Source organism: Artemia sp. Qi Xiang Cuo, chromosome 10, assembly GCF_049724085.1.
Source record: "Artemia sp. Qi Xiang Cuo chromosome 10, ASM4972408v1, whole genome shotgun sequence".
Taxonomy (NCBI): domain Eukaryota; kingdom Metazoa; phylum Arthropoda; class Branchiopoda; order Anostraca; family Artemiidae; genus Artemia; species Artemia sp. Qi Xiang Cuo.
The window spans coordinates 37,926,424-37,939,405 of NC_142803.1; the positions used below are offsets into that span (position 1 = coordinate 37,926,424).

At 33.5% G+C, this 12,982-nt stretch overlaps 1 protein-coding gene across 1 annotated transcript in view; it reads right to left on the minus strand.

Annotated features, from left to right (window-relative positions):
- Window positions 1–12,982, minus strand: part of pico (ras-associated and pleckstrin homology domains-containing protein pico) — a 196,825-nt gene that overhangs the window by 34,151 nt on the left and 149,692 nt on the right. The window contains exon 7 of the mRNA XM_089096227.1: window positions 5,596–5,817. Within this exon, the coding sequence (XP_088952353.1) occupies window positions 5,596–5,817 (222 nt within the window). The remainder of the gene's footprint in view (window positions 1–5,595; window positions 5,818–12,982) is intronic.

Consider the following 12,982-nt stretch of genomic DNA (forward strand, 5'->3'; position numbering starts at 1 on the left):
CGTATAGACTTTGAAAAAAGCCTCATTCAATTTAAATTGAAAGTTCTAGATATATTTTTTTAAAGTCAAGAATAATCGGACAGTAAGTACCCCCCCCCCCCCATGCCATAAAAACTTGAAACTTTTTGCAATCAAAAACGAACAAAAATTAATAAAAAAAAACTTTCCGAAAACTAAGTTTTTCAAGTAAAAGTAAAGGCCATTTTAAACTTAACCTCAGGATATAAAAACATATGTTAAAATTAAAACACAAAACGACCATATAATAACTATTAAAGAATAAATGAAACCCAAAATGAACAGAAATTAAAAAAAACAATCATAGCAAAAAACATACAACAAGTAATAATATAAATGAATAAATAGATCTTAAAGCGAGTAATGTTTAGATTGAATATGAAAATCAAGTTTAAAACGAAAAAAAAATTTGCTATTAAAGTAGAAATGAAACTTAAAACGAACAGAAATTAAATAAACAATCAATGCGAACAAACATACAATATATATTAATGTAAATGAATAAATAAATCTTAAAACGAGTGAAACTTAAAAAGAATACGCAAATCCAGTTTGGATCGAATAAAAATAGCTACAAACAAGAGTTTGGGTATCGCCTCACTGCAGAAGCCTAAAACATACTGCGTCATTGGCGCTTTACTGAAAACGAATTATATTACAAATGTTTTATTTTGAACTTAATATTGAAAATAAATATTAAAATTATAGTAAAATTTTGAACTGATGAGCTTTTAGCAATTAATATCATTATGCATCAAATATTCAGTTTAATTTATTAGTTCTTTTCAAGATTGGTCAAGAAAAATATAGTTTCACTACAAACAAAATTTGGATACTGCCCCCTTCTTTAACTGCAAAAACCAAAAGCCTTCTGTGTCATTGGAGCTTCACTGAAAACGAATTACTCGTATATTACAAATTTATTATTTTCCAGTTCTTACAGCATTGAAAATGAAAATAAAAAATACAGTAAAAAAAAAATCTTGAACTGATGGATCTTTCAACAATTAATATCATTATATATCTAATATTCAATTTGATTTTGTTTATACTTTCCAAGACTGTTCAAGGCTCATATAGTTTGGCCATTTTTTAACTCTGCCATTTCCTTTAACTGATAGTGATATTTGGTATTGAAAATATTCCGTGGCTTGTATGCGTTTGTATTTGAGCAAAAAGATGCCCTTCAAACTTTGTGGAATATGCATTTTCTTACAGAAAACTCCAAAATATAATAAAATACCAAGTTTTGGAGTGTTCCACCCCTCGCAAGCATGTGCCATTGGTATTTTTGAATCCGCATGTTCAATTTAGTGGGTGGAGGGTAGGCTAATTCTCGTAGCAGCCCCATTCCGTCGTGGTATGATTCACATTTTCAACACCTGGCGTTCGGACTATCATATAATCTACCAAGCATACAACTACCCCAAATCAGTATCAATAGATAAATGAAACCCAAAACGAAAAAAAATTAAAATAAATATTAGATCAAACTCAAAACGAGCATAAATTAATATGAGTAGGGTTCAAAACCACTATGCTTTCTAAAATCCAGAATATAATTTGTACTTTACTTAAAAAAAATTCAAATGAGTTTACTGGAAAAAAAATGTGCATTGTCAATTTAATATACATATGCTGATATTTATTCCCTAAAATCTTAATTAATTTTTGATTTCTTAAAGTTAAAAAAGTGAAAATATTTCAATGAATTGTTTTCAGTAAAGCGCCAATGACGCAGTAGGTTTTAGGCTTCTACAGTGAGGCGATACCCGAACTCTTGTTTGTAGTTATTTTTATTCGATTCAAACTTGATTTGCATATTCTTTTTAAGTTTCACTCGTTTTAAGATTTATTTATTAATTTACATTAATATATATTTTATGTTTGTTATCATTGATTTTTTATTCAATTTATTTTCGTTTTAAGTTTCATTTATGCTTCAATAGCAAACCATTTTTTTTCGTTTTACGCTTGATTTTCATATTAAATCTAAGCATTACTCGCTTTAAGATATGTTTATTGATTTGTATTATTGCTCGTTGTGTGTTTTTTGATAGGTTTGCTTATTTCCTGTACGTTCATTTTTTGTATTAGTTATTCTTCAGTAATTATTTCTAGTCATTTGTTTTTGTATTTTAACAGGTATTTCCATATGCTGAAATTAAGTTTAAAGTTGCCATTACTTTTATTTTAAAAAAGTCTTTTTCGGACAGTTTTTTTTTAATTAATCAATGTAAGTGACGAAACACTGATTGGTGTGGAATTCAAACAGTAGAGATAATGCACGACTTTATGTGATACATATATGTCTTTCACACAAAGAGAAATACAAAAAGCCAAATTTTGGAAATCACAAGCTTGTAAACAGAGTAATTACATACCTACGTTAATTAAAGTTGACCTGTTTTACACAAACGATGTCAAGACAGAAAATTGTCAAACTTTTTTTTTTCGTTTTTTTTCGGATTCAGCACGTAAGACAAACATTACAATGCCATAAATTTCCCCGTTGGTAAGAAACGCCTATATGAACTATAGAAGAAAGCGAATTCAGAGAATTGCACAATGACACATCCTAGTTCGAGGTCGACAGACGATATAAAAAGGCTCGTATTTATAGACAAGTCAGACCAAGCCCAAACACTTTATTTAGATTTTGTTGGATAAGAATTCTTACTAAAGGTGGAGGGAAAGGAGCTTGCAAACCTGGAGGGAACACCTGCAAACACTTGGATGTCAAGTGAATGTGTTTTGCAGCAACTCCCACTTGTAAAAGCTTGCAAAAATATATTTGCAATTCAACCAAGGTAATTAAATTACAGATTTTCTAATTATTATACAATGTAAGTATGCATATAATGTTTGATACCCGTGTCTACACACTAGATGTAAGTATATCTCCCCCTTTTTTTTCACAGAACTTACATGACGAAATTCCTTTTAGACTTTTTACTTCTAGTCAAACCAATTCGCGAAATTTACTGTAACAGGAATTCATTGGGGGAGGGGTGAAAACCCTAAAGAATTGTGACAAATATATAGAAAATGCAGGAAAATTGAAGAGTATCAAAATTTCAGAGAGGACAAAGGTCTCTTCCCCCCCCCCCACCTACAGACTTGCCTGATGGAACCTTTAGAAAAGTTATCTGATTCCCAACGTTAAACATATGACACTTTATGGCAAAACAGCAGGCTATGCGCAATAAATAAAAAAGAAAATTATGTCTTAGACTAAAGTGCCCTTCCAAAAGTTTTACTCGTTTTTATATTTTCATTTCATTAAAAAAAAAACACTTTATTTTTGTTCATTTAAAACAATAATATGAGTACAAATAAACTGATAATGATAAACGATTTTGAATAGAAAAGAATGTATGGATTCAATAACACACTCAAGAGGGGAGCACAAAATCTCCTCTTGAGCACCCTCGGGGGGGGGAGGAGGAGGGTACTCAAAGAATCTTCCAGTGGTTTGTAACATGATGCAGATATCTTATCTGAAATCAAACTACTTTTCCATATAGGGCCTTTCGTCGTCATAACCTGCGACCCCTCTTAATTTACAATATTTCCAGCGTCACAGCTATGGTCACGAGGTTCATTCGACCTTGCCAAAATTTATTTAATGAATTATTGTAAGACAAAAGCAATTTCCCAGAGGACAATTTGCGCCGAGGTGTCCGTCAACTTTGCAATTAGTCTGATCGATTTTTGCGACTAAACTTTTCAGACGGGTGTTTCCCGCAAAAACATGTACTTGATTGACGTCCACAGACTTTTCACTAATGTGACTAGACAAAAAACTGCATACCTTCGACACCATTAACTTGACAGAACTTTAGAGTTTATTTGTCGGCAAATTAACGCTTAGGACAGTAGATTAAGATATACAGCTAATGGCTTTCTTTTCTAGTTCTGAGATTTATTTTATAAGTCTCATTTTATATCAACTATTCCGTCAAGATTTTTAAAACTTTCACCATCATTTCCAGCCTTTCTCATATTTTGTGCATGTTCTTTCTTTTTATTTGCCCCTGCAGCTTGAAAATATTCCCCACCCTTACATATTCCAATGTATATGCCTGAACCTACGCCCAAATGCCTTAAAATACACAGTGAAGTTTTTCCCATAGTAGTTTTTTCTCCTTGACTAAAAATTAACTTGCTTTCAAAAGTGTTCTTTTAATTAAATGAATATTTGGACACATGAAAATGAACTCCTGGGAAATTCTAAATTGTGAACTTAAACCTTTTATGTACAAGAGCCAGGCACTGCTACACAGCAGGCTTGTAGATTTGTGACTCTCGCTGGCGCTTGTCGTCTAACTGCAGATTCCGTTGTGCATCATTTTCATTTGTGATTTGTTGTGACACTCTTTGTCGAATGTCTTCTAACCCAGACTTTGTTGTGCTTCATCTTCGTTTGCGAAGTACATTTCGTTGTGTACACTCGTTGTCATACGTCCTCAAAGTGTTCTTGAATAGAAATTCATTAAATATAATCATTACCTCAGACTATTTTTTTTTCCATGACTTTTGTTTTAGCTCTTCGGATTGGTCCTGTCTCGGTGGATGGTCAAGGTTGTTGAACAAAAACTTCTTCAATTAGACTTTTTATATTGATATGGAATTTATTGATTGTCCTGGAATTGTGTTCAAATTCTGAACAATTATGTTCAGACTTATGTCAAGGGTGTTGTTCTTCCAACGACTTATCATTTTCAACAATTGTGTAGAGGCTAACCGATAGCAGCCAACAACAATTAAACGCTATAGTTGCCTTCACATTAATTTCGTCGGAGCAGAACTGACCATACCAATACGTTCTCAATAATAAAAGACATACATACAGATCCTAACCGCTTCTTCTTCTCAGTTTAGTCGTTGTTCTTCCACCTTACAGAATAAGTTTAAAATTTACCCTGCCTGTAGGAATAAAAATATCGGTCTACATTCTTTTGTTAATCGAGAGTATAAAAATTGGAACTTGCTGCCTTGAGCTGTTACTGATGCTGTTAGTATTGAATTGTTTAAGAGTACATCACTGAGTTTCATTCTGTATAAAGGATATGTTCATATGTGTGTCTGCCTTTTTGTTTACCATTATTTACTAGACTGGTTCTTACTATTTATCTTTCTTTTTTTTTCTTTGTTTTTGTACCAAGTGTTTTGCTTATTGCAGCTTTGTTTTAATAAATAAATATCTGTACTGTCAGTAAACATTACTTTTTTTGTTTTTCAAGTCTTTGGACATTTGTCTTTTACCCCCCCCCCCCAGCTCTCCACGGTCCTGGTGATGTCAATTTTGATTGACAGAATTTAGCCATGTGCAGATATTTAATTTACCATTTCCCCGTATATTTCATTACCGAAAACATTTTACTTAGGATTTGATCGAATTTTCCATAGTTTTCTTTTTACTCTTGGGAGTATATAGGTGTATTTTAATTAGTTTAACGGCAATTTCTTTTAATTGCAAAATATGAGTTTCCAAACTGGGCTTGGAGTTTATAAAACAGTTATCCTTTCGCAACCTACCGGGCCATATTTATACAAGTCAAATGTACAGCTTACCTTTGATACTCTCATAGCGGTAAGCCAGCAGAGTCTCACCCTTTCAGAGTCGCAAGCAAGACATCTCATCCGTGATTCTACAGGGCCAAAGCCAGTGGTTCTTAAAACGACTCCATATTCAGTCGGCGCTTTGAAATGATTCTTGGCATTTGTCGTCGTATACAGGTCACATTGCGTCATATCAGCAAATTCTTCCAAGTCTCCTACGTCGGAACTGTCGGTCTAAAAGCAAAATAAATCATTCGTCGATGTTGTGAAACCAATAGATATGGTTTACAAAAGACAAAAAATAATTACACAACGAGATTTCAGGACATAAGGAAAACGGAAGTGAGCAACGAAAATGTATTCTATTTATCCAATTACGAGTCTTCAATGTTCCGAAACAGAAACATAACGAACTTGAGTAATAAAGGGGAAAAAACTAAAAAATAAAATAGAAGGATCTGCACGGGCGCCGTCAGGAGATTTTCCAGGGGGGGGGGAGACGTCAAAATAGCAGTGGTGGTTGGGTGACAGTTTAGGGCACTAAACTACGACTTTACCCCGAAGAGGACGGATTTGCAATCAATTTAAAATCCTGAGAAGCTAATTGATTTAAAAGTATCAATAACTATATTTTAGGCTTCCCAGTTGCAAAAGAAGTAATGCTACACGGTGGCAGTACTGGATTCAGCCAAGTTGATTAGTTTTATTTGTAATGAAAATATACTCCTTCCTGTAATTTCTAAGGTTGTTGAAAAAGTAGTGTATTGTAGACTCTCTTCATTTGTATTTAGTACTAATACGACTGCAGGTAATTCTCTCATAACTAACCATCAGTATGGCTTTCGTCCCAGTTTCTCTACCTTGCATGCACTTTCAGATGCAACAGAGTTTGTGCGTGTTAATCTTGACAAGGGCTTGTGTGTTTTGGGTCGATTTCTTGACTTTTCAAAGGCATTTGATATGGTCGTTCACTCTGTTCTTTTGTCTAAATTATCTTCATTTGGAGTGCATGGAGTCCCTCTTGAATGGTTTAGGTCTTACCTCTCAGGGAGATCTCAGTATGTTTCGGTTAATGGTACTTCTTCCTCTTCCTTGCCTATTGTGAAAGGTGTCCCACAGGGCTCTGTGCTTGGACCACTTTTGTTTTTAATTTATATTAATGATCTTGTTGATGGTCTTCATCCCCTTGTGCACCCTATACTTTTTGCTGATGACAGTAACTTCTTCATTGCTGCAGTGGACCTGCCATCTGCCATTTCCCTAGCTCAAGGTCTTCTTGATAAAGTAAAAGATTGGTGCTGGTCAAATGGTATGACTCTCAACAGCCAAAAAAGTGCCATTGTACACTTTAGAACCCCTTATCGTATGAGAGACGCAGGGGAACCAACCATCCTGACTTATGGGACTGATATTATACCGCAAGCTACTATAGTGAAATTCCTTGGTGTGTATCTTGACCGTTTTCTTTCTTCTAAACCCCATATAACTCATACCCGTTCCTTTGTCCTCCGCCAATCTTCAATGTTATACAGGGTTAACTTATTTTTTCCCCCAGATGTTATGCTTTCTCTTTATTATGCGTTTATATTTCCTTACCTTTCTTATTGCTGTTCTGTCTGGGGTTGTACTAATAAATCTCTTCTCTGCTCACTTCAAAGAGCCCAAAATAGGGCAGTGAAGGCTACTTTTCTTCTTCCTCGTTTTTACCCTTCCTCTGATCTTTATAATGATACTGGAATAGCTCCGCTGGATCGTATTGTGGGTAAAAGTTACCTTTATTTAGCACATCCCTCCATCCCTCCTGATGTCCCTCTATCTCTTTCTGCAAAGGCACTTTCTCGCTGGGTATTTCCAGTATAGTATTTTCCCCCTTTTTTATTAATTTTTTTCATTATATCCAAATTTTTTTCTTTTTTTTTTTTTTTTTTTTTTTCATTCAATATATTTCAAATAATTCTCCTATTTTCTCCTATTATTTCTCCTATTTTCATAAATGTCTCTTATCTAATTTTTTTTTTTTTTTTTTTCTAGTGCTTTATAATAGTGTTTTATTTATTTTGTTGGCCCTGTACAAGCTTAGCTTCTTGGGCGTGTTTAAATTTTAAGTTTGTAATTGTATTGTTTTTTTTAGTATTAATAAATTGATTGATTGATTGATTGATTGATTGGTGATCTGTAACTGCGTATCAGCTATAATGAGGGTGTCAGTAATTTTTTAGGTGGGAGTAGGGTATATTCCTACAAAAATACATTTTAATGGACAAACATGAGGCTTCAGATAAATGTTAAAAGAGGAGGGGGGGAAGGAATTAATTAAAATGTTTCTCTATACAGCTAATATGTTACATTACCATATCTACCAACACAGAGGTGAAAAAGGCAAGGCAGGTCATCATCAGCCCCGCCATGAAATTTCTTTGGGATGGCAAATACTGCTAGGAACTTATTTTCAGCAATTTTCAAAAGCAATTGACCAGGGATTTAAGGGACCGGTACCTCAAATTATATATTGGTTAGGCCTTGGTATGATTTGGAAAACAATAAGAAATTAAATAAAAAAGAGCTTTCCAACTGAAAGTAAGGAACAGATCTGAAACTTGCTCCTTACTTTAATTGAAAAACCTTTTCTATTTGTTTGATAACATTTCATGAAACTGTAAAGTTTTATGAATACAATACTTTTGGCAATACTGTTTACATTGTGATGGGTAATCGAACAGTTCGTGGTAATGAACTGTAACATTGTAGTATACTAAAAAGTTGATACTAATAAAGATGTAGATGCCAAAAAAATGCATTTAATAAAGAAATTCAGAACAATCCTTAGAAATCAACTAGTGACATGATTATGGGTTTGAACCATCAAGGACCGCAACCACCAATGACCCTAACCAGCAAGGACCTCAGCCTCCAAGAGTCCCCTATCCCCAACCTCCGAGGGGGAGGACCCTCCATCCAACTTTACGGGCCCATCCCCCCATTTTTTTAAACTTTTTTTTGAAGTTTTTGTTTTTTTAACTTTTTTTTTATTTTTTTTTCAAATGATAATTTTTTTCCAACTTTTTTTTCGTAGTAGCACTTTTTTTGGACTGAATTTTTTTGGACAGAAAATTATTCAACTTTTTTTTAACCTCAAGATGACATGAAATATGCTTGTGGTTGTACCAATCGTAGTCTATGCTTGTTCTTAGACATGACGCGGCTTTCCCAGTGGTATTCTATGGGTACTTATCGAGACTACTTAGTTTGTTATGCATATTAAACCAGTAATTTTCTTACATTGAAAGGATAAACACTTGCATCATATGTTAAAACAGTGAAAATGAATTATTCCAAGAAAGTGTATACACATAATAGAGTAGTCGTAGCAATGAATTCTGACAAAGATCTATATTTGAACTACGATACAAGGTCTCGTGGTAACACTATTGGGAATGTATGTGTGTATTGTAATGACAGTGAGAGATTAGATTTCTTTGGAGTACCGAAACCATTCAACATCATTCGTGGTGGATATGCGAGAGTATCATTCCCGGAGATGATCGTGTTCAAAGAGAATCCTAGCCTGAACTAAATAGTTGATGAAGAGGGGCAACTTCTTGCTCATACTGCGGGTAACATGTTTCCTGTTGATAGACCCTATCACCACCGTTCTGGTATCAGCATTCAAATGAAAGCAAGGAGAAAAAGAAAGGCACTGTTCCACCAATATCATAAATCATATCTTATCTATATGCCAAAACTGTCAGCTATGTAAAAATAATGTGGTAATAGACGATGAAATCGAAAGCAAAATAAAAATGTCATTGGTAGATATTATCACTAATGAATATAAAAATGAATCGATGGTAAATAAAGTGCCAGTGAACGTTATTTCTACTATTGATCTTGTAGTCGATCAACCTAATAATACCAAAGATAAAACGCATATTAAACTAGTAGATGACACCCCAGTAGAAATAGTACATGACTCAAAATGTGCTAACGATTATACGACTGGTTACGAACGAAGAGGAGAGAGTAACTATAGTATCAAGAGAGAACATGAGGAATTATGTTTTGAAACAGATTCAAAATGTCCAAAGATGTTCAATGATGTTAGTAATCTAGAATAACGTATGAAACATTTCTATATTTCTATTGTACATGTCATTATTTCACTATATATATGTAGTATATTACTTTATCACGCGATTATTATTTTCAGGGTATGCGAGAACGTTAAACGTTTAGAATATTTATTAAAAAGTTGGAGATGTAAGAAATGGCATTTACAGAAATATATATACTACTACTAGCAGGCTCATAGAGGATATATTAGAAAATAAGACAGGTTAAAAGAACTTTTACCAAAGTCTGAGAGAGATGACCAGAATTTTTTTTTCTCAAAAATCTCCATAGGCAAGCAAACACCCGTCCAGACACACACACAGCCAGAGAGAGTTTTCAGTTTTCAGAAACAGGCATATCCACCTTAAAAATACATCTGGTTCTATTAATAATATTTGATTTTCAATATAGTCGTAACAAACTCTTTCTTGAATTTGCCTCTTGGATACTCAATACAGACATTTCATTCAAGAAATTATGAAAACATGACATGAAATATGCTTACGGCTATAGCAATCGTACTCTATGCTTGCTCTTAGACTTGACTCGGCTTTCCCAGTGGTACTCTATGGGTACTTATCGAGACTACCTAGTTTATTATGCGTATTAAATCAGTAATTTTCTTACATTGGAAGGATAAACACTTGCATCACATTAAAAAAAAATGAAAATGAATTATTCCAAGAAACACATAATAGAGTTGTCGTAGCAATGAATGCTGAAAAGGAAATATATTTGAACTGCGAAACAAGCTCTAGTGGTAAAACTATTGGGAATGTATGTGTGTAAAAAGGCATACTGCTGCACCAATATCACAAGACATATCTTATCTATATGCCAAAACTGTCAGCTATGTAAAAAATAATGTTGTAATAGACAATGAAATCTAAATCAAAATAAAAATGTCATTGGTAGATATTATCACTAATGAATATAAAGATGAATTGATGGAAAATAAAGGGCCAGTGAACGTTATTAGTACTATGTATCATGTAGTCAATGAACCTAATAATACCAAAAATGAAATGCATATTGAATCTATAAATGACACCCTATTAAGAATAGTGTACGATTCAAAATTGAGCACTGTTTATTCTACCGATTACGATAACTAACACAAGAGAGTAAATATAGTATTAAAAGAGAACATGATGAATTATTTGATGGAACAGATTCAAAATGTCCAAAGTTGTTCAACGATGTTAATAATGTATAATAATGTATGAAACGTATTTTATATTACTATTCTACATGTAATTACTTCATTAAAAATAGATTATACATTACGTCATTATATTTCCATTACTTTTATGGTACGCTAGCACCTCAAACGCTTAGAATATCTATTAAAAAGTTGGAGATATAAGAAAAGGAATTTTCAGAAATATAGATACTACTACTAGCAGGCTCATAGAGGATATATTAGAAAATAAGATAGGTTAAAAGAACTTTTACCAAAGTCGTTAAAAAATGTTGAATCATTTCATGGAACAAATTCAAAACACTCAATTTTTTATGATCATATTAACAAACATAATATTTTACAAGTTAAGTTACGTAACAATTTCCACACTCCATTTGCATGCAATAGATACATTTTATGACTCCTCCCCACAATGAATTCTACGGGTTTTATGACTCCTCCCCACAATGGATTCAGATGGTTTTAGGACTCCTCCCCCTTGCCATAAGTCTTTCTAACCTTGAGCAAAGGTATAAAAGTTTGATGAAGTACTTTTCTTCTTAAATATTACACTAATAGCTTCCATGATGATAGGACTATATGACACAGAATTTATTGGTTTGAAAAAATCATCTTGTGGAGTTATATTTGAATACGCATTTTTATTATTGTCTATGGAACTCGAAGAAATTGACTGTTATCACTGGATAGTGAACTATAATATGTTTGAGTATGATAAAAGCTTGTGGAGTAGTAAATTACGCCGTATAAACAGACTCGGATTCTACAATAGAGTGAATACACCACATAATAAAAGTGGTCAAGTACTGAGAAATGTTCAGGAAGAAGTCGGTGAAAATGCAGCTTTTTTGGGGGTTGAAGCACTATAAGTAAAGGGTAACGTACCTACAGATACAGTTTTAATTCGAAACTGTGACCCTAGGATTCCACTTTTCAATTTAGAAGAATTTAAGAGTCATAAATTCGAAGGGCCTTATCACCGTCATGAAGACGAGGTTAGGTTCTTCGCGCAGTGGTTACCTAGGGACATACCTGATGGCGATAAGTGCATAAGAAACGGTAAAACTATTCTTTATTGTGGGATCCTCGTTTGTGGATGTTTAAATGTGAACTTTAAGTATTATTTTTATGTAAATATGTGTTTTTCAAAAAAATCTATTTTAATATGCTTAAGCAATAAATATCTTTAAGCTTAACCCGTCTTTATTCTTTAGAATATTTCGATTCATTCAAGAAATTATGAAAAAATTGTAAGTAAGTAACAAACACATTCTTGAATTCACCTCTTGGATACAAAATATGGAAATTTCATTCAAGAAATTATGAAAAAATTGTAAGTATGTCCAAAAATGCCCTCTCTCGACTTTCTAGAATTATACCAAATTCCACATTTTTGCAGAGGGGAGCTTGAAACCTCTACAGTAAGGTTCTCTGATACACTGGCACTGATGATGTGATTTTCATTCAGATTCTATGACTTTTGATGCACCCAAAAATGCCCCCTCTCTCGACTTTCTAGAATTATAGCAAATTCAACATTTTTGCAATTAGGAGCTTGACACCTCTACAGTTTCGCTGATAAATTGAAACTAATGCTTAGATTTTCATTAAGATTCTATTGCATTAGATGCCCAAAAAAATACCCCCTCTCGACTTTCTAGAATTATAGCAAATTCAACATTTTTGCAATTAGGATATTGAAATCTCTACAGCAAGGTTCTCTGATACATTGAAACTGATGATGTGATTTTCATTCAGATTCTATGACTTTTGATGCCCAAAAATGTCCCCTTTCTCGACTTTCTAGAATTATACCAAATTCCACATTTTTGTAGATAGGAGCTTGAAATCTCTACAGTAAGGTTCTCTGATACATTGAAACTGATGCTGTGATTTGAAATTAGGATTCTGACTTTTATTTTTTAAAATACCCCCTCTCTTGACTTTCTAGAATCATATCAAATTCCACATTTTTGCAGATAGGAGCTAAATCACACTATCAGTTTCAATATCAATTCAAGGTCCCCCCCCCCGTGGAGGTTGGGGATAGGGGACCCTTGGAGGTTGATGTCCTTGCTGGTTAGG